This window comes from Sinocyclocheilus anshuiensis, unplaced genomic scaffold (genome assembly GCF_001515605.1).
Source record: "Sinocyclocheilus anshuiensis isolate Anshui unplaced genomic scaffold, SAMN03320099.WGS_v1.1 scaffold883, whole genome shotgun sequence".
NCBI classification, from domain to species: domain Eukaryota; kingdom Metazoa; phylum Chordata; class Actinopteri; order Cypriniformes; family Cyprinidae; genus Sinocyclocheilus; species Sinocyclocheilus anshuiensis.
Genome location: NW_015547678.1, coordinates 323256 through 345330, shown reverse-complemented (window position 1 = coordinate 345330; position 22075 = coordinate 323256). Strand labels below are relative to the sequence as shown.

At 35.5% G+C, this 22075-nt stretch overlaps 1 protein-coding gene across 1 annotated transcript in view; it reads right to left on the bottom strand.

Moving 5' to 3' along the window:
* LOC107703058 (nucleolar complex protein 2 homolog) overlaps positions 1–22075 on the bottom strand; it is a 38242-nt gene that overhangs the window by 1086 nt on the left and 15081 nt on the right. The window contains exons 14-18 of the mRNA XM_016505549.1: positions 16019–16120; positions 15238–15381; positions 8506–8619; positions 6046–6184; positions 2740–2745 (exon numbers count right to left, since the gene is read on the bottom strand). Of these exons, the coding sequence (XP_016361035.1) occupies positions 2740–2745; positions 6046–6184; positions 8506–8619; positions 15238–15381; positions 16019–16120 (505 nt within the window). The remainder of the gene's footprint in view (positions 1–2739; positions 2746–6045; positions 6185–8505; positions 8620–15237; positions 15382–16018; positions 16121–22075) is intronic.

The following is a 22075-nucleotide window of genomic DNA, read 5'->3' as shown; positions in this document are numbered from 1 at the left end:
AGATCTTGCTATATTCCAATATCATTATGCCTCAATTAGCTAGTTATAGATTAAGAGTTGTTGTTTTAGATGTGTGTTTAATAATTTATGTTGTTAAAATAACATTCTGTCAATAAATGCATTGTCTGCTGGATTATTTAGCTACTTTTCAGTACACCATATTAAGTATGCCACTTAGTACTGTAAGACGTTGAATGTTAAAGTGCAAATTAACACCTGATTGCAATATTGCATGCACAATGCTGAACTGTACCAGGTGAGCTACCAAGCATTTTACTACCCTTTATCTACCGGTTCACACTTTAATTTGTGTGAAAATGAATAAAATTTGTTGGTGTTTTACTGCCAATTTAATCAGTGAATTGTATATATAGGTAGCCTGTAAAAAAAAAAAAATAAAAAAAAAAAAAAAAAAAAAAAAAAAAAAAGAAGTTCACAAGCTCTAATCCAAATGGTCTTACAAGTGATCTTACTGATACTGAGGTAAGGTGAATAGGTTGATTAAATTGGCATTTTAAAGTCAACATGAAATCAAAATTCATTAGTGCATGTTAATCCAAAGAAATACGTTTGACTTCATAATTTTAAACCTACAAAATTAGTGATGGCATAACATTTGAAATTACTGACAGAAATGGTGATGTTTAATTAGTGCTTCTCCGATGGTGCATTTGACTGTCAAGAGTCTTTCATATACACACAACATGTATAAACTACAGCTGGTAATCATGTCGGTCCAAAGAGAAAGGAAAACTTGAAATCGCACCATATGACCCCTTTAAATCCCAAGATCAATCTTTTAGTCTATGCTTTTTTCAGTTGTTTTTAGTTTTCAAAATTTACTAGCACGTCTTCCACCTTATTACAAAATTCAATTTTGTAAGAATTCAAACATAAATGTTATTCTGACATTCTTTAAAGGGGTGTAAAAGACAGCTTTATCTGCCTCAGTTTAAGTGGTACATGAACTGATCATCTCTTTCACTTCATTCCTAGTTGAAGCACAAAATAAACATGAATGAACAAAAAAATAATTAAGAGAAAAAACATTTAGAAAAGATACGGAAAGATACAGAATAACTTACTGAAATGTATCATGGGTGATGTAATCACTCAACCAGTATTTCAACCATGGAAAGATGTCAATAAAACAGCTTGTAAATAAATGTCACAATGTTACATTTACCTCAGGAAAGCCGTTTCAAGTCCATAAGCTTGATAGTTCGAGAGAAAAAAAACTCTCGAGGAGCATTCTGCTAAATAGATGTACTATATTACATATTCATTATATTTATACTTTACCTGTTAGAGAGGTCTTTATTATTTAATGTATGTTTAAATAAATCTGTCCTGTTATTACAAACACTGTTTAAATGTTTATATTTCAACAGCAAAAATTTAAGCAGAAACATTACATCATTAAAAAGTTAAGAACATTAAAAACGGCCTTATTTGCTATTTAAACGTTTGCATTCAACTCAGTTTTTATCTGAGTGTTGATTTTTTTTATTGACTATGTAAACTATTATATAATATTAAACTATTAAACTGTTATTTTCAGTTTTGGTTTTGCTGAATTAAATCTTTAATTTTGGTGTTTCAGTTTAAAAAAATGGTGCCTCTATTTAAAATATAAAGACTTGGTCTGCCTCTAAAATGTCTTTTGACTTAGTTATATTAAAATAAAGTTATTTACTTTTCATGAGTAAGTGAATACTCATAGTTATAACGTAACATTTAACTTTTAAGACAATCTATACACAAACTCCCAGTAAACACACTCGACAGAAAGAGTTTGCTTGATTCAAGTGGAAGCATTGGTCTAGAGACTAGACTACACCTCAGCTGACCTACCCATGCTGCTCACGCATAGGTTACTATTTACATGACAAAAGTAGAGGCTAGCTTCTGACGGCAATTTAGCCTCGCTAATCCAGCGGTGTGTGTGGGAGTGTCTCGTGCTCTCTGAAGAGGACGGGGTTGAAATCCCTGAGCTTTGAAGTGGGATTTGATTAGATGCTGCCTGGGAGGTGAATGGCAGCACAGACACCTCCCCAGCCAGGCACCCTCCACCCTAATTACCCAGCACACACTGGAGCCAGCCAGAGGGGGAGCCGAGCTTAACACCAGGCGCACCTTGCTGCTGAGACGAGCCTCATGCATCTTAATATAACCGGCGACCGGCTGACCGGAGAGTTCAGAGAGGGTACAGAAAGTCCACCAGTAGCACGAGGCAAAGACTTTAATGACTGCCTGTGGGCTGATCAATACTGTGAAAATGTAAGAGGGGGGAAAAAAAAAAATCAAAAATCAAAGACACAATCTACATGTTGTTCTCAGCTCTGAAAACAGCCATGACACAGAAACACTGAAGATGAGGGTGTTTACAAAATCTCCACTTTAAGATGGAGAAAGCTCAAGCCAAGTCTTTGAGAACGTGGAAGGCATTAAACGATCTGGCACACTGTAGCGACAACAAAATAACACAACTCAAGAATATTAACGGGCCAAAAGCAGACCAACCCAGCAGGTAGTGAAACACACCAAAACTTCAGAGACAAACAAACTAGAAGTTGGGAAAAGTCATCAGACTACCTCAAAATAGTGACAAACGAATACAGCACATTAATTGGACAATACTGGGCCAACCTGAGTTTACTCCAATGAGAATATCAACTTGTCAATAATTCAAATGATGGAAACTTGAGATTAAGATTGAATCCAAAAAAAAAAAAGGAACCTTTTGCAATCTGTTTCTGCCTTTCCAACTGTGGTGGATAAACTATTAATTTTAAAAGTGAACAGAATCAATGATCGGGGTCAGTAAGATTTTTAAATGTTGAAAGAAGTCCGTTATGCTCACAAAGGCGATATTTATTTGATCAAAGATACAGTAAAAATTTATTTTGTTAAATATTAATGAATAACTCTTTGTTTTTAAGATATCCTAAATAAATCTTTAATTTTAATAATTAAAATAATTTTAATATATTTAAATTGTATTAATGTGATGGCAAAGCTGTCTTTTTCCTGTCTTTAGTGTCACATGTTCCTTCAGAAATCATTCTAATATGCTGATTTGGTGCACAAGAAATATTTCTTATTATAATCTATGTTGAAAACAGTTGTGCTGATCAATATTTTCTGAAAACCATGATACAATTTTTTCAGGACTGATTGATGAATAAACATTTTAAAAGAACAGCATTTACTTGAAATACTTTTTGTAACATTTTTTATTTACTGTACTTTTGATCAATGTGTGCCCTTACTGAACAATAGTAATTTCTTTAAAAAAAAAATTATTAGAATTTTAATTTCTTAGATTTTTTAATTTGTGAAATTAAATTTAAAAAATATATATTTTAATTATTTTTTTTATTTATTAAAACACGCCCCGCAATATATAATAATATTACTAAAAGGGTATATTACTACTATTATAAATAAATAAATAAATAAATATATATATATATATATCCTCAAACTCCAAACAAACTCCAGCACAACCAGTCACAGTCAGATCCTGTAATAGCCAGTTCAGGGTACGGATATGTAAATATTGTTATATCATGTGAATGCACAATGACTTTATAAATAACAGTCTCTTCCTTCCACTTCCGCCCTCATCCTTTCCTACCCTCTTTCTCACTACAGCGACGACTCCTAGGGTCACACCAGCCACTTACACTAAAATCTCTGCCATGTGACCGCCATAAAACCAACTGCAGAGGTAAAAATCTCTTAATCAAAAGTGTCGAAAAGGGAAATATATTTGTTGGTTTGGTAAAGTAGTAAAAAAGAACAACAAATCAACAACAAAAAAGGGCTTTCTTTTAATATATTAGAGGTCATGTGACTATTCCTCGGGTCTAGGCGCTGGAGGTATGGGGCCAGTTAAGCTGTGTGGTGAAGGAGCGGCCACTAACATCTTTCCAAGAGAATGTTTTGAATTACAAACCCCCACTGGGATCCAAGTATGCAAAAAAAAAAGAAAAGAAAAAAAAAAAAAAAGGCTTCCTGTAAGAGAGAACAGAGTGAGAGAGAGCGAGAGACAGACAGCATGAGAGAGATTTGTAGGGACTCCACACAATGAGCACCAGATGTAAAAAAAAACAAAAAAACCTTCCTCTCGCCTCCCACCTCCATAGGACTTTTTTTTTTTGCGGCTGTCGGCTCATGGGCGGGAGGAGTGGGAGAGTGTGGCATGTGTCCGACACATGACCCAGCACACAACTCCAGATATAGAGTTAAAGAGGAGAGGCAAGTGCACGTCTGACAGCTGACCATTCACAGAGAGAGAGAGAGAGAGAGAGAGAGAGAGAGAGAGAGAACACGAGCAAGCGATATTGGGCTCACATTTTTTTGCCCAGCCCTACACTGAAGTAAACAGTTTTCTTACCTGTAAGAATTTTTTTTAGCGATTTTTTTTTCAGGTTGTTTTTTTAACATTCATGATTTGATAGTAAGCTGAGAACGGAAAACACTTAAATGCTGTAAAACAAAACGGCACATCTGGACACTACAGATTACACAGCCATTGCCATTCACAGAGAGAGAGAGAGAGAGAGAGAGAGAGAGAGAGAGAGAGAACACGAGCAAGCGATATTGGGCTCACACATCTGAAATTAATTGTTATATAATTGTTCTTTGTTTTTGAAAAATGTAATTTTTGTAAATGTAAAAAAATGTGTTTCCTGCTTCCATGGAAATGCTTCTAAATATTCAATATCAACTGTAAAGATTGTTTAATTAAAGTTACATTTTTTCAAAGCCAACATGAAACCAAAATTATATGCACATATTATTGAATATATAATGAATATTTATCTTATTAATCTTTCAACAAAATGTTTAACCTTGCTCCACCTAGCTCCTCCCCTCTAGTCATATAGAGACCAATTTTGCAATCAGTTAAATAAAGTCCCAACCGCATAAACACATTTCATTACACCAAATACACAAAATAATGTTCTTTTTAGTAGCATCATATGACCCCTTTAAAATTTTTCCCATAAAATGTGCTTAATTTACTCACCCTAGATGCAAATGAGTTTTTTCATTAGAACAGATTTGGAAAAGTTTAGCATTACATCACTTGCCCATCAGTGGATCCTTTGCAGTGAATGGGTGCCGTCAGAACAAGTTAAAACAAGCTGATAAAAATGTCACAATAATACACAAGTAATGCAAGTAATTCACACGCTGCATGTTTGTAATAAATCAATAAACAAATTAAGATGTTTTTTTTTTTAAGTTCAAAATGTTGCTTTCGGCTAAAATACGAGTCCTCTATCCATAATATAGTTTTTTCCATTGAAAAAGTCTGCTTGTCTGAATCAGGAGAGAAAAATGCACGGATCAAGCACCACTTACAAGCCAAAACAGTTCAAAACAGTTCTAAACAAATATTTCGGTGGATTTTGATGTGAGAGGACAACAGGTGATGGACCTTTTCACTGGAGGAAGCATTATCATGGACTCGTGTCCATAGGCAACAGGTTAAAGTTAAAATGTCTTAATGGCAGATTTGATTCTTACAAACACAAAGCTTTTCACTTCACAATGAGTTGACTGATAGTGTTGTGGAAATGACTTGTGCATTATTGTGATGTTTTTACCAGCTGTTTGGACTCTCATTCTAACAACACCCATTCACTGCAGAGGGTCCATTGGTGAGCAAGTGATGTAATGCTAAATTTTTACCAAATCTATTCTATATCCATCTTGGTCGGCATGACAGAAAATTTCCAACAAATTTCATTTTTGGGTGAACTATTCCTTTAAGCATTACAACAAAACAGAGGTAAAATAAAGGTGTACTTCAATAGATCTGTTGGGTTTAAATTGTCTGTTTCAGAACTCATCTCTGAGATGAGAATCTTCTGACAGCGCAGTGCAATGGACTACAGCCTCCCAGTGACAAAGAAAGGCATTACAGGAAAACAAAACTCTAGGAATCTTTCCCATTGCACATTAAACATGTATTTGTATGGTATGTGCATTAGTTGCAATACAGGAACTGGGTAATATATTAACATGAAGCCTTACCTTTGGATTTGAACAGGTCATCGTCATCATCGTCGTCACTATCCGACTCAAAAAGCCCCTTGAACTCCTTCTTGTCTGCTTTCTTTTCTTCAGCCTTCTTGCGTTTGATCTCAGGGAGATTCAAGTCCTCCATCTAAATTAAAACGCGATGGGAAAGAAAAACAGATATTTAAATAGTCATTATTCAAAACTGGCAAAAACATGAACAAAACACTTCAGACATAACATTAATGAGAATATAATGCTGGTGAAATGCTTGTTTTCATTTCAGATTTAGTTGTAGACTAAATCTGGTTGAATGGAAGTGGAAGTGTTTTTTTCTTTCTAGTTGATGTACAATGAGCTATTCTTTGAGTTTCCTTCCATCTCATTAACATCAGATGAGACTGGGTATTCAACCTCTTTCATCTATATATCTTAATACTACAAAGGATTCAAATTAATAATATAATATAATATAATACAAAAATAATTTAGAAAACAAAAAGCCACAAAAAATAATAAAGTTACATTATTCTCTCCTAAAAACATAATGGGACGTGTGTGTGTTGATGGAGGCAGTAGAGGCAGGAGGGAGGCAGTGGTAATCAGATCTGAGCGTGGGGACTCGGTGGATCAAAGCCTGGGACGCAGCCCTGAGCGCTATAATACTCTTCCTGTAGCACTAGCCCTGCCGCCTCCTCCGCCAATCTGCCGCTTCCTAGACGCCAACACTCCGCCTGGTGTCATCTCCATTATCTCCCTATGGACACGCTCCAGCTCCACACATACACGAACACACACAGTAGGTGCTTTCACATAACCAGCACTACAAAGATGATCACATCTGTGCATTTAATATAAGACTGGCATTAAAATAGCATCTGGATAAACAGCCATCTCGAGAGATAGATAGATAGATGTTTGATCTCAGGGAGATTCAAGTCCTCCATCTAAATTAAAACGCGATGGGAAAGAAAAACAGATATTTAAATAGTCATTATTCAAAACTGGCAAAAACATGAACAAAACACTTCAGACATAACATTAATGAGAATATAATGCTGGTGAAATGCTTGTTTTCATTTCAGATTTAGTTGTAGACTAAATCTGGTTGAATGGAAGTGGAAGTGTTTTTTTCTTTCTAGTTGATGTACAATGAGCTATTCTTTGAGTTTCCTTCCATCTCATTAACATCAGATGAGACTGGGTATTCAACCTCTTTCATCTATATATCTTAATACTACAAAGGATTCAAATTAATAATATAATATAATATAATACAAAAATAATTTAGAAAACAAAAAGCCACAAAAAATAATAAAGTTACATTATTCTCTCCTAAAAACATAATGGGACGTGTGTGTGTTGATGGAGGCAGTAGAGGCAGGAGGGAGGCAGTGGTAATCAGATCTGAGCGTGGGGACTCGGTGGATCAAAGCCTGGGACGCAGCCCTGAGCGCTATAATACTCTTCCTGTAGCACTAGCCCTGCCGCCTCCTCCGCCAATCTGCCGCTTCCTAGACGCCAACACTCCGCCTGGTGTCATCTCCATTATCTCCCTATGGACACGCTCCAGCTCCACACATACACGAACACACACAGTAGGTGCTTTCACATAACCAGCACTACAAAGATGATCACATCTGTGCATTTAATATAAGACTGGCATTAAAATAGCATCTGGATAAACAGCCATCTCGAGAGATAGATAGATAGATAGATAGATAGATAGATAGATAGATAGATATATAAAATCCAAATAATGAGATTCTTTCTGAAGATCAAACCATAGCATTGTAATAACACTTTCAATGGAAAAAAAGGACCTGTCTGAATCCAACTTCCTCTGAAAGGTGTGGTTTGTATTATTTGGGTCTAATGGTAATCGTGGATGTGGTTTTGGCATTTTTACCCTTTCTTTTCCAGAGATCTCCAGCTGTGTTGATGGAGGCAGTAGAGGCAGGAGGGAGGCAGTGGTAATCAGATCTGAGCGTGGGGACTCGGTGGATCAAAGCCTGGGACGCAGCCCTGAGCGCTATAATACTCTTCCTGTAGCACTAGCCCTGCCGCCTCCTCCGCCAATCTGCCGCTTCCTAGACGCCAACACTCCGCCTGGTGTCATCTCCATTATCTCCCTATGGACACGCTCCAGCTCCACACATACACGAACACACACAGTAGGTGCTTTCACATAACCAGCACTACAAAGATGATCACATCTGTGCATTTAATATAAGACTGGCATTAAAATAGCATCTGGATAAACAGCCATCTCGAGAGATAGATAGATAGATAGATAGATAGATATATAAAATCCAAATAATGAGATTCTTTCTGAAGATCAAACCATAGCATTGTAATAACACTTTCAATGGAAAAAAAGGACCTGTCTGAATCCAACTTCCTCTGAAAGGTGTGGTTTGTATTATTTGGGTCTAATGGTAATCGTGGATGTGGTTTTGGCATTTTTACCCTTTCTTTTCCAGAGATCTCCAGCTGAATCTCCTTTTCACGAAGTTTCTTCCACTGGCTGTAATATTTAGTGAGTGAAGTGCCTTCCTCTGCTACCTGCTTCTCCCAGGCCGCCTGTAAACACACCAAAATACACACAACGAATGCTACTGCATGTTCACCCATAGGAGAGCTAAACAAAAGGGATCTCAGTACAAATTCTCAACAAAATAAAGCCATAAAGTTACTCAAAAAGTACAATTGTTCGACATCATGTGTACACACAGGCCTGCTCTGTTATTGTGAATCAAAGAAGAACAACATTAACAACAGGAGGATGGAGGACGCTGTGATCGGAGCTGTGTTTTTGTTGTGTCTCGCGGGTTTCACAATAATGGACATGGAAAGTCGACGTATACGTAAAGCGATTGAAAGAACGGAAAGGAGGACTAATAGTCAATATCACACGAAGAGTGCCAGTTTTCACCTCTAAAATCAGCATGATTACAAATGTGAATGTATTCAACAGTTCAGTAAACAAGAAGGTAATATTATGAGACTTACGTTTTAGACACTATATTGCCTGTTTTTGCTTTATTTTGCCAACAATAAAAATTCCAAACACAGCCACAGCGCTGTTTTGAGTCTCTGTGCAACATGACGGCGATTCGTTCCTGAATTAATCACCCGTTTAAATGATTCGGTTCAATCGCAATGACTCACTTCTTAACAGTGACTTGCTGCCACCTGCTGGTGGTTTTTTTGCTTGTTTTTAAAATAATTTTAAATATCAGTATTCAATGTTTTATGTTTAAAATAACAAAATATGATTTATGCATTTGTAACTGCAGGTTAAATGCATTCATGTCCCTCTGTGCGGGAAATTCATCCCATGCAGCTTCTGTGTTTCCTCTGCGTTGCAAAGATGAATTTTGATACTGATATCATTTGTTTGGTAACAGCCCAAATGTCTTTTATTCTAATTGACTGATTAAATGTAAGAATTTGACTCAAAAGATGATGCACACTTTTAGAAGAAAAGGTGTTTCTAAAGGTAAAAATGCCCATAAAATGTAAAAATCAATTTAAACTTATTGGAACAGATTAATTTATATCACCGCTGTGAACTGACCCGCACACAGAATATGAAGGATATCAAAAACAAGTTTTACACACACACGCACACACACACACACACCAGTACGTATAGGGACATTTAAGAGGGTTTATTCTCCAAATAACTAATTTCATGTTGCAGAAAAATGTGTTTAAAAATTGTGTATGGTCTCTTGTTCTTGTTCCAAGCTACCTTCCTGTCCACTGATTTTTGCCTCACAAAAGCCACAAAGCCTTCCAAGAAGACAGTAAAGGCTCTTTTCGTTTTTAAAATAATTTTAAATATCAGTATTCAATGTTTTATGTTTACAATAACAAAATATTATTTATGCATTTGTAACTGCAGGTTAAATGCATTCATGTTCCTCTGTGTGGGAAATGCATCCCATTCAGCTTCTGTGTTTCCTCTGCATTGCAAAGATGAATTTTGATACTGATATCATTTGTTTGGTAACAGCCCAAATGTCTTTTATTCTAATTGACTGATTAAATGTAAGAATTTGACTCAAAAGATGATGCACACTTTTAGAAGAAAAGGTGTTTCTAAAGGTAAAAATGCCCATAAAATGTAAAAATCAATTTAAACTTATTGGAACAGATTAATTTCTATCACTGCTGTGAGCTGACCCGCACACAGAATATGAAGGATATCAAAAACAAGTTTTACACACACACACACACTCACACCAGTACGTAAAGGGACATTTAAGAGGGTTTATTCTCCAAATAACTCTAATTTCATGTTGCAGAAAAATGTTTAAAAATTGTGTATGGTCTCTTGTTCTTGTTCCAAGTTACCTTCCTGTCCACTGATTTTTGCCTCTCACAAAAGCCACAAAGCCTTCCAAGAAGACAGTAAAGGCTTATTTCATGCTAGAGCTTTAGTTAGGCTGAAACTTGAAAGTTAAGTTCCACGACATAAATGCAATGTTTAGGTATTATTATTTTTATTACTATTATTTTGATTTTAAGAGATCTATCTTATTATCTCTTGCATATTTAGTATTGCTCTTTAATAAAGAAAAATGACTTCTTATCCGATTACTCGATTAATCGATGGAATAATCTGTAGAATACTCGATTATTAAATTAATCGATAGCTACAGCCCTACTCTAAAGTGTATCAATGAAGTATCAGGCCAATCGTAGCGGACCAAGAAGCGACCCCTGGTGCACACCTTTTCTCTGAAACAGCAAAAATAAGTGGCTAACAGAAGGATAAAGGGGCAGGGGAGGGTATAAGCGAGTGAATCCCTGCCAGCCTTTCCTTAAAGGTCTTTGTGGATGATATTGATCAGGTAAAATGAGATTAGTTGACCTCCAAATTCAATAGACCGTAATAAAACTCAGCTTCAGTCTACAGTTTGCTAAACTTATTTATAACAATTTGCAGTGGTTTGTAGGATAGGGAAAACGATCAAAGCTAGAAAAGTGTGCAATATGCTCCTTCCTTGATGCAACAGACCCAAACAAAGCTAACAGATGTGTACATGACCAGCGAGGATGAGCTCCCTGGCAAACTGGGGGCTTCATCCTTTGAAGCATCTGTTCAACTACTGCTGTGCACATTCTGGAAGGAAATCCTGATGCGATCACTCAGCACTATGGTGCTGAGGCTAAAATTAACCGCAAGAAATTACAACGCAATGTTTAAGCCATTGCAATGGTTGGTATACATGCACATTGAGTTTTGGCGTCAAGCAGGTGAGACAGAATTTCAAGTTTAAGAGTGCTGATTATTTCATATAACCAATATAATTACTATAAATAACTAATAAGCAAATAATAAATAAAATATAGTGTGTTACCCGTTTTTTAACTTGCATACCAGTAAAATAAATATGTAAATATATAAAGAGAGAAAGAGATAGAGTAAGACTAAAACTATTATTATTAAGAAATATTTTTAATTTAAATAAAACTAAAATTTAAACTAAATTAAAATGAGAAATGAAACAAGTTTAACCTTAAGTACTAAAATTACTAACGGAAATAAAACTTGAATTAAAATAGAAATAAAATATATTATAACTATTTAGAAATATGTACATTTAAAAAAATACAAAAAATTAGACAAAAAAAATGAAAATTTAAAACCTAAAAATAAAAGTTAATTCAAAATATTAATTAAAAAAACAACACTAGGTAGTTAGGAATATATTTATTTAACCTCTGTGTGAAGTGTTAGGGTTAGTATTAGAGCTGATGGAGGCACTGGTACAACCCATAGAGACAGATATGTGTTTGTTGGACTGATCCATGGGGCATGCGGCTTTATGCAGCTGTGCTGGCGGCAGTGCCGGCTGAGAAGTTTGCCATGCCACCCTCATTACTAAAGGACATCTTTCCCGCTGGCCGGAGCCCAGTGACAAGACGCACCCCAGCGTGGTGCCATGCTGTCTGCATGCTCTGCCCTGCTGCATCTCTCCCTACAGCTCAACATTACACAGAGGAGAGACACAGACCCTTCCACCCCTCCTTCATTTCAGTCTTAAATGGCCTTAAATATTTATCAGAAGCACGAGTCGGTCCAGAGACAGCGAGGGGCGGGGAGGAGAGATGAGCGGGCTGTGCATCAGCAGGGGTGACAAATGAGAGCGGAGATGGAGATGAATGGAGCCAAGATCTCGCCCCAGAGAGGAAGCAACTTCTCATCTTCTCTCACAACCTTCACCCCTGCCGCCCCCTCATTTTTTTCTTCCCACCAATTTCATCATTATCAGCGCAGTCAGCACCAGGGTTATTACGGTTAACTGAAACTGCTATGAAGACAAAAATTTGCATTAAAAAAAAGAAAGAAAATGAATTATAAATGTGCACTACAATATGGTCAACAACTAAGCAGAATTATAAAGAAAATTATTGATATAGTTTTAATTAAACTAATATATATTTTAAGCTATTTTGCCCAAAAAAGATGCACAATCAAACAGAAAGGAGGCCATCTGATTGATATGGAAAACAACCAACACAGTTCACTTTCTGTATACAACGTTTAGAAATCTTAATTCAAGAATTTTGAAATGGGTCACAATAATTAGTATTACTATTAGTATTAATATTTATTATTATTAGTATTAGTATTAAACAATGGCTAAACAAAAAAAAAAAGTATGTTTTTAAAATAGTGTTGTTTTGTTGTTCAGTACAAAAATAAAGATTAATATCAAATAAAAATATAAAATTTAAAAGTATATAAATACCAAATTATTAAAAAAATATCTAACAATTATAATAGTTATATATAATTTTAAGATATAATAATATATAATATAAAATGTGTATGTGTACATACACACATACAAACATATATATATATATATATATACAAACATATATATATATATATATATTAATTACATATTTATATAATCATCCATATATAAAATTCAATATACATTTTGAATTAACTAAATGTGACCCTGGACCACAAACAAGTCATAAGTAGCACGGGCATATTTGTAGTAATATCCAACAATACATTGTATGAGTCAAAATGAAGATATTTTGTAAATTTCCTACCATAAATATATCAAAACATTTTAATTTTTGATTAGTAATATGCATGGCTATGGACTTCATTTGGACAACTTTATGGCAATTTTCTCAATATTTAGATTTTTTTGCACCCTCAGATTTCCAGATTTTTAAATAGTTGTATCTCGGCCAAATATTGTCCTATCCTAACAAACCATACATCAATGGATAACTTATTTATTCAGCTTTCAGATGACGAATAAATCTCAGTTTAAAAAAAAACTGACCCTTATGACTGGGTTTGTGGTCCAGGGTCACAAACATGGATAAAACAATCCTGACACTAAATAAATTTAAAATAAATTCTAAAAAATATATATTAAAACATTTACACCAACACTAATTAAAAGTAAACTAAAATGAAAACAAAACGAATGAAAACAGTGAAATTTTCTGTAATTACAATAATCCTGTTCAGCGAGCACAAAGTCTGCTACTGGATTGATGTTAGCAGACGCTCGCAGACGAAGCACTTAACGTCTGCTCATCCTCCTCTGAGTCTCTCGCTGAGAGAAACAGCATTAGAAAGCTTTCCGCTCCATTACTTTCATCTGCTCTCACATCCGCCACCGACCCTGCGTCAGGCTACGGTCGTAATAGCATTCCGTGCCACGATGGCCGTGTGTATCTGTCTGAGGACCTGTGACTGCACTTCCTGACCTACAGGTGGTGTGGGGTCAACTAGGCTCCAGGCCAACTGCCACATGCTGTTTTCAACTGACCACAGCAACACACACTCAGATGTGCTCACACGTAAACACACAGGGCTCTGAACACACAAACACAGACGAAGACTGTGGGTGACCAGCAGTCACCTGCGAGGGGACGGAAGGCAGGGTGGTGTTTGAGGTGGGTGGAAAGAGGAGGAACTGCAAGGATAACAGTCTGCTTTACAGCTAAAATAAACATCTGACTGCCATGTCTGGTCCCAAAGCTCACAAGTCTCTGACTAGAAGTGCTGTTATGGTCACTGTGTAATTGGAAAAAACTCAAGAGTGGAGGAAAAAAAAAAAAAACATCCTTGGGTTGACGGAACGAATCAAAACAAACTGATAAAAATGTTAGAACTCATTCAATGAGTGCTAAAGAAGTTAACACATCAGCTGTATTCAGACAAGAGCTACAAATAAGACATACAATGTAAGAGCTACCGTGACCTGTGTGTATGTTTTTAACTCCTGATTTATAGATGGCAACACTTGCAGTAATGCAGTTAAACAAAAATACATAAAGGTGTACAATGTGTGCAAAGGTGTACAGAAGACTGTTTAATGCTGCACAGCAATGTTATTATTGTTAACTAAATCCCAAACCATAAAACTAATTTTGTTACTTAAAATAAAATAAACTTTATCTGAAATAAAATTTAAAACATCAAATTCTCATTTTCATTTACAACATTTATCATGTTCATTTATTTTATCTTGATGCACTAAAATAACTAAAACTGACATAAAATTGAAAGCATATCGACAACATAGACTAATGAAAATATAGATTAAAGCAAAATCTGATAAAAGTGACAAAAACAATTTTAACCAAAATTAAAATGAAAACAGAAAAAAAAAAAAAAATTATTTCATGAAAACTATAATGAAAAAAAAAAATCTGTTATATGATATTAAAATAACCCTGCTGCACAGAGATGGCATGAATGTACAAAAATTACAAATGCAGAAATAAATGTAAATAATAATATATAACACTATTTTAATTATTTGAATGGAAAGTATGAATTAATTGTACTGTTTTATTAAATATAACACATTTTATAACATTTATAAATACATATAAAAATTAATAAATACAATAATATTTAATTGATATATAACATCATGAATTATAAAATTGAGGTAGGAAAGGCGGTATACTCATCTACAAGAATTTTCAAGTGAAAAAACATTTGAAAAATAAGGTGGGACTTGATTGCATCTGTCAATCAATTTTTGTTGAACTTTTATATTAATGGTTAATATAAAACACCTTTTTGATACAAGCCACACGGATACAAGATACATTTTGATTTCATATTGACTTGAACAACAGTTTGGCCCATTCCTGGTTAAAAAAAAAAAAAGCTACACAATTTCATGTACTCACCACAGCTGTGACATCAGCCACGCCAAAAGCAGCTTTCTGCCTTCGCCCTGTGATGTAGCTGCTGTTCTCCTGTATCTTTTCCAGCAGCTGGCGCATCTGCTTGCAGTAATTGGCCACTTTGCATTCCTTCAAGAAGACTTTCAGCTGAGGAGACAAACATGAGAGAGCATGCATGAGAGACAGTAGGGGAAAGAGCAAACAAATGAAACATCACAAAAAATATGTGAACAGAGCCACATGCAGGAAGAATTTTTAACTATCCTCAAAGAGAAACATTAATATATCTCTAGAAACTCTCTGTAGTCTGTACAGATTCAATTTCTTTCTTTTTTTTTTTTTAATTCCGCCAATGAAAAGTACAGAAGAAACGGGAGTGGATATTATAAATAAACCTGACTGGGCCAAAAGAATAAATATTCAAAACCGGATTTTTAAACAGCAGTGAGGAAAGCTCGGTTTTGGCTCGGAGTGTGTGTGTGTGTGTGTGTGTGTGTGAGAGGGAGAGAGGGCTGAAAGAAGTGATGGTGAAAGAAGCTGGCTTTTTTCCTACAGCCCGTGTGTTTGTGTGCTGCGTTAGTGTGAACATTGTGGTGTATGTGTGTGCTGTGTCACTAGGGTAAGTGTCGGGATGTGTAGGTTGAGGTGTGAGGACTAAAAGGAGCCATTAAATACAACTGCTGAGCATGCTCCATAACTTTCACTTATTATGACCTGTTGGCGTTGTAGTAAATGTTAGGAAGGAAAGTGAATAAGCTTATTCCGGAAAGAGTGAGAACAGTACCTGAACGACGGTGGGCAAAGCCAGCTCAGGGAAGCCAACGGAGCAGGCCTGTGTGTGGAAGTTCTCCAGAATGAGGTCATACAACTGCTCCACTAGACCATCCTGAAACAGTGAAAACACAAACATTCACAAATCAACACATAGGATGCATTCACGGCCCAGAAACATACTATGTGAACAGGGGATGATGAGTTACCTTCAAATTTCTACACCATAGAACTGGATGTGTTAATGCAGATTTCAGGGAAATTGCTATCAATATATTGAATTTAGTGAACTTGCTTAGCAAGGTTGTCTTTAAACCGTTAGAACCACACAGATTTGCGTTTTTGTACTGATGTCTTTAACCACTGCGCTCACGCTTTCTGCAGTGCTTCACATGACCAGGGCCGTCCTTAGCTGACTCAGGGCCTGGTGCGAGGTAGGGAGCGGGGCCCCCTTGATCTGTTCGTGACCACCCCGGGGTGGGGGTGGGGGGTCCCCTCAAGGATGGCCCTGCGCATGACACAGTAGTCTAAAAACACTGCGCTTAAGTTACAATATATCTAACTTTAAAAAAAAAAAATACTGCCCTGCACCTCATGTTTTGAAATGCAGAACCGCATTCTGTGTGAACCTGCCTCAAAGGTAGCGCAGTTACCTTTGAGAAAAAGAAAACAGTTTAAGCTAACGTCCCCTATAGCCCATCTTGCTTGCAATGTAACGCGTACCTGCGTCGTGAAATGCAGTCTGACATTAGACTTGGGTAGCTAGGACTGTCTGCGTTCACATAACTTGTGTAGAATTTGTTTCAGGCTTTCAACAACATCCATTTATGCTCATTTTTAATTGTTGGATTTGGATCTAAAGGGGTGAATATCAACAGCCTTTTTTTATCATTTTGTACTGTTCTCTGAAGTCCACTTACAATGTTATCAAGATTTGGGATCATGTTTTTGACCCCCTCAACAGAACGCTCTGTTTGAATAGGCGTGGTGGATTGTAGACTCGGAAGTAAACACCCACTGCTATGATTGGCTAACAGTTGTGTATGTTTGACAGCCTACTTCCTACACAGATGGACGCTGCGGTGATTTAGGTTGAAACTGCATAAATACTCATATCAAACGATCTGTTTAACAGCAATAGTGACCACACAATAAAAACAGTTACTCACTTTTGTGTGTTGTGACATTACTGCCAGATCCAATATAGTCGGCACAGCATCGTCTTTTAGTTTAAATTTTTTTTTAAAGCCTGTGTGCAACTGTGCTTTGTTTGTAAACAAATTCACGGTAAAATGAAGTAAACAAAGAACAGAGTTCTTACTGATGCTTTCTGAAACTTCATTAAAAATAAAGTTCATTTCCTCATTTTGGGATCAGAAGGAAGGCAAAGCAAAGACTGTGTTTTTCCACAACTTGGCACTGCACAGTGTCTTGTGTCTTCGGAGCATCTTTATCGTTTGGTTTCTGCGTAGACCTGCTCGTTCGCCTCTCTCGTTATTCACACTGCATGTGCGAATCAGTGGGCGGGACTAAACACAGTGATGTCAATCTTCTTCTGTGGAGGCGGTGTTTAGCCACACTATTACGTCATAGAGTGGTACATTCCACAACCTGTCATTTTGGCAGATTGGATTCAATATAAGCTGTTTTTAGACTAACGAGAACGTTTTGACTTCTGAAACTTACAGAACGTTTTTATAGTACAATGACCTCATATGTCAAAAGATCAAAAGGAATTTTGATTTCTCAGCTCAAATCATCTTGCACTCTGCGCTGCTTCCCCTAAAATATATTTTTTGCACAATTTCATGTACAGTATTTATGTAAAGTTCTTGCACAGTCTCAGATTATGTGTATGTATAACCAACTATTTATATAGTATATGTATAGTCAAATAGTTTGTATAGGTCTATAATTGTTTTTTCTTATACTTCTAATGTTGTATGTTTATATTTATGTTTGATTAGTATGTACAGTAGCACCGTGGTCCTGCGAGACATGACATTTCGTTCCACTATATGTCCACACATGTAGCAGAATGACAATAAAGCTCGATTTGAACTTGAATGATCCCTTTAATTTTTAGACTAACATCTTTGTTCAGAGTTTGGCACTGTTAGCACTACATTTTCAGGAACACTGGGTTTTAGTTAAGTTAAAAACACAGGGCAAAAGGCAGTAGCATTTTCAACTAACCTAGTTAACTTGCTTGAGTAAATGTACAATACCATTTGAAAAACTGTTGTAAAAGAAGTCACAAATGCACCAAGGCAGCATTTAAATATAGTAAAATGGTAATACCTTAAAATATTATTACAATTTAAAATGTCCATTTTAATTTATTTTAAAGTGTAATTTATTCCTGTGATGGTAAAGCTGCATTTTCAGCAGTCATTACTCCAGTCTTCAGTGTCACATGATCCTTCAGAAATCATTCTAATATGCTGATTTAGTGCTCAAGAATCTTTTTTTTATTATTATCAATGTTCAAAATGTTTATTTTGAACATTGATCAAATTTATCTCAAATATAAATCATACCTCCATTTATGCCCTACACAGTGTGTGTATATATATATATATATATATATATATATATATACACCTTGCTACGTGTACTGCGTTAGGCTAACCGAGACTTGTCATTTGCACTTATATATTGTTGCTCTTTTGTTAGTTTTGACTGCTTTTATTGTCCTCATTTGTAAGTCGCTTTGGATAAAAGCGTCTGCTAAATGACTAAATGTAAATGTAAATCTTTTATTTATAAGATTGCTTATTGAATGTTTTCACAGTCACTTTTGATCAATTTAATGTACCCTTTCTTAATAAAAGTATTAATTTCTATCAACAAAAAAAAATCGTAATGACCCCAATATTTGTACGGTAGTGTAGATGTAATCCATTTTAATGGATAACTTAAAAACGTATCTCAAGTTGGAGACATACTGGTGGCGTTTACGGATGGGAAGCATGAATTTCAAAAACTTTTGTGTCAATCTAACACAAAAATACAAAAGAAAAGCCAGTCCCAGTAGCAATAATGTCCATTACAAATGACACCTGCTCCTGAGGTAACATACATGGAAAAAACAGCAGTCAATCAGTTTATGCCCTACACAGAAATGGCTGCCCAGCCCCCCACAGAGTATTCACATCTCTACTCAACACCTGGCATACAAGCATTCACACTAATCCTGACCCGGTTTAGTGCAGGGATCGGACCTAAATCCTCTGCCCTACCTAAAATTCACAGCCGCAGCCTTCACAAACACATTCCTCCGCAATGGAAACGGGAAAACCCTGCTCGTAACTGCCCTTACTAGTCAGGAAATATTTAAGATTTAGTAAGTCAGACTGAGATCCCAGACAGCAAGGGTGGAGCGGCGTCTCGGGGTGCCTGTGACTGCGGTGACTTGGCCTGGGTGAACATACTGGAAAGCTTCCCCATGCCAACCAGGAGAGCAGGATAATCCCTGCAGCTTGTGTGGCAATCCTCTTGGCAGCGACAGGGCGCGCGGCGCTTTAGCCTGTGTAGCAGCGTGTTCGGGCTTTCATCTCCTAAACTCAATCCAGTTACATCCAGTCAGCATGAAGACACGACAGGCTCCTGGCCCAGGAGGAGGGCCGATCTTTATCCAGTACTTTATCTGATGCATTTAAGTGATTGTCTTTTGTTTCATTTTAATATGACTCTTTGCTCATTATTTTGGATTTTTTTAAAGAAATAATACTTTTATTCACAGAGGACTCATTAAATTGATCAACAGTTACAGTAAAAATATTTCTAATGTTACAAAAAACGTTTGAACATTCATCAAAGAATCCTGCAAATGTTTTCTACAAAAATATTAAGCAGCACAGTTTTCAACGTCTGTAGTAATAAGTAATAATAATGTAACAATAATGTTTCTTGAGCAGCAAATCAGCATATTAGAATGATTTCTGAAGGATCATGTGACACTGAAGACTGGAGTAATGGCTGTTGAAAATTCATGTTTGCCATCACAGGAATAAATTATATTTTAAAATATTCAAATAGAATATATGTAGTTATTTTGAATTGTAATGATATTTCAAAATATTACTATTTTTACTGGATTTTTTATCAAATACATGCAACCTATGTGAGCATAATAGATTTAACATTAAAAATGTAGTATACCTTATTAGAAATCATCAATTATGCTCCAAAACAGTTTGATTGTGACAAAAAAAATAAATTATATATTTATATATAAACTGAAAACTGAACATGCTCAGTATGAATTAGGGCTGTTAATCAATTTAAATGATAAATTTTTTAAAAAGTGTTAAGCTTTTTATTTTTTAAAGCTTTTTTTCAATTTTTTAATTTCTGCAAATTATACATTGTCACTTTTCTCATGAACTCCCATGAAATCACCAAGAAAAGCAAGTGTGAAAGTAAAGATTTTTTTTTAGAGAAAATTTGTAATATTTTAGTCAGTTTCTGACATAAAGCTATCATACAACTTCAGAAGAATGAAGGAATAAAGTCCACATGCTTTTAGAAAATGTACAGTTTTGGGTGTACTATCCCTTTAAAGTATTAAGCGCATTAAATAGTTTTCAATTAACCACGTGGTAATTCTGGCAGGCTTAGTATACATACATAGTCAAACTGAAAGAACATGAAGAATTTATGAAGGTCTGAAACTCAAAGTAGTACAGGATGTGTCACCTTATAAGCCTTCTCTTGGAGATTGGTCTTGCTGAGTTTGAGGATCACTGCAAAATTGATGGGCTTTATACTCATGCGGCCTGGTTTCTTATTGAAGTCTTCCCGCTGGAGGATCTGAGGAGCAGAGTGAACAAACAGATACATCAGAGCACCGCATCACAGACATGCGTGCACACAAAAACACAAATAAAACAAGACTACAGCAGTAGCCCACTGATTATTCAGACAAACAAAAACCAGAGAATAACTCAAGGGCTTATAGTAACTTAAAGTAAACTATCTAACTCAGGTGTACAGACAAGTGTTGGGGAAGCTTCTCTTAAACTGTAGCTTCCCATCCAACAAGTCACTCAAATAGTTAACCCCCTTTTTCCAACGTATTGAGGCTAACTATAACACGAAACATACAGATGACCTACGTCTTCATTAACTGATCTACAGGAGTAAAAGAAATATTATGAGAGAAATTATATAAATGAATGCACAAAACAATAGATACAAGTTCCTGGAGTATCTTGAAAAAAGTAGTAGTATGAGAAAAAAAAGGGGGCCAAAGTGTGTTTTTATTTTTAATAAAATAAAATCAGATGAGCAGCATTTATATAGCCCTAAAACAAATAGGGTACAAGTTATCAAATTGGATAAACCTAGTGATAAACAGCAGCATAGCATTTAATATGAACATTTAAATGGTTTGCTACAAAGAGACCTGCAAGGTCTGAAATTATTATTTTTTTGTATTTACACTACCATTCTGTTTGCAGTCAGGGGGAGGGGCGGTCTTTATCCAGTCCTTTATCAGATGCATTTAAGCAGTTGTCTTTTGTTTCATTTGTCTATTTGCTCATTATCTTGGATTTATAGCACTGTTCAATAGAAATTAATATATATATATATATATATATATATATATTTTTTTTTTACAATTTTAAAGAAATTAGTACCTTTTTTTCAGCAAGGACGTTATATTGATCAAAAGTGACAGTAAAACCATTTATAATGTTACAAAAATTTCTATTTCAAACAAATGCTGTTCTCTTGAACTTTCTAGAAATGTTTAGCAGCACAACTGTTTTCAACATTGATAATTATAAGAAATGTTTCTTGAGCACCAAATCAGAAATTTAAAGAGTAGGGGAATAACTTGCATTTTAAAATATTTTAAAACAGAAAACAGTTATTTTAAATGGGAATAATACTGCAAATTATTACAGTTTTTATTGCATTTTTGATCAAATGCAGCCTTGGTGAGCATACAGTATATTAATTCTAAGTCACAGATGATAGATAGATGTTAGATAGATAGAACGATAGACAGACAGACAGACAGAACGATAGATAGATAGATAGATAGATAGATAGACAGACA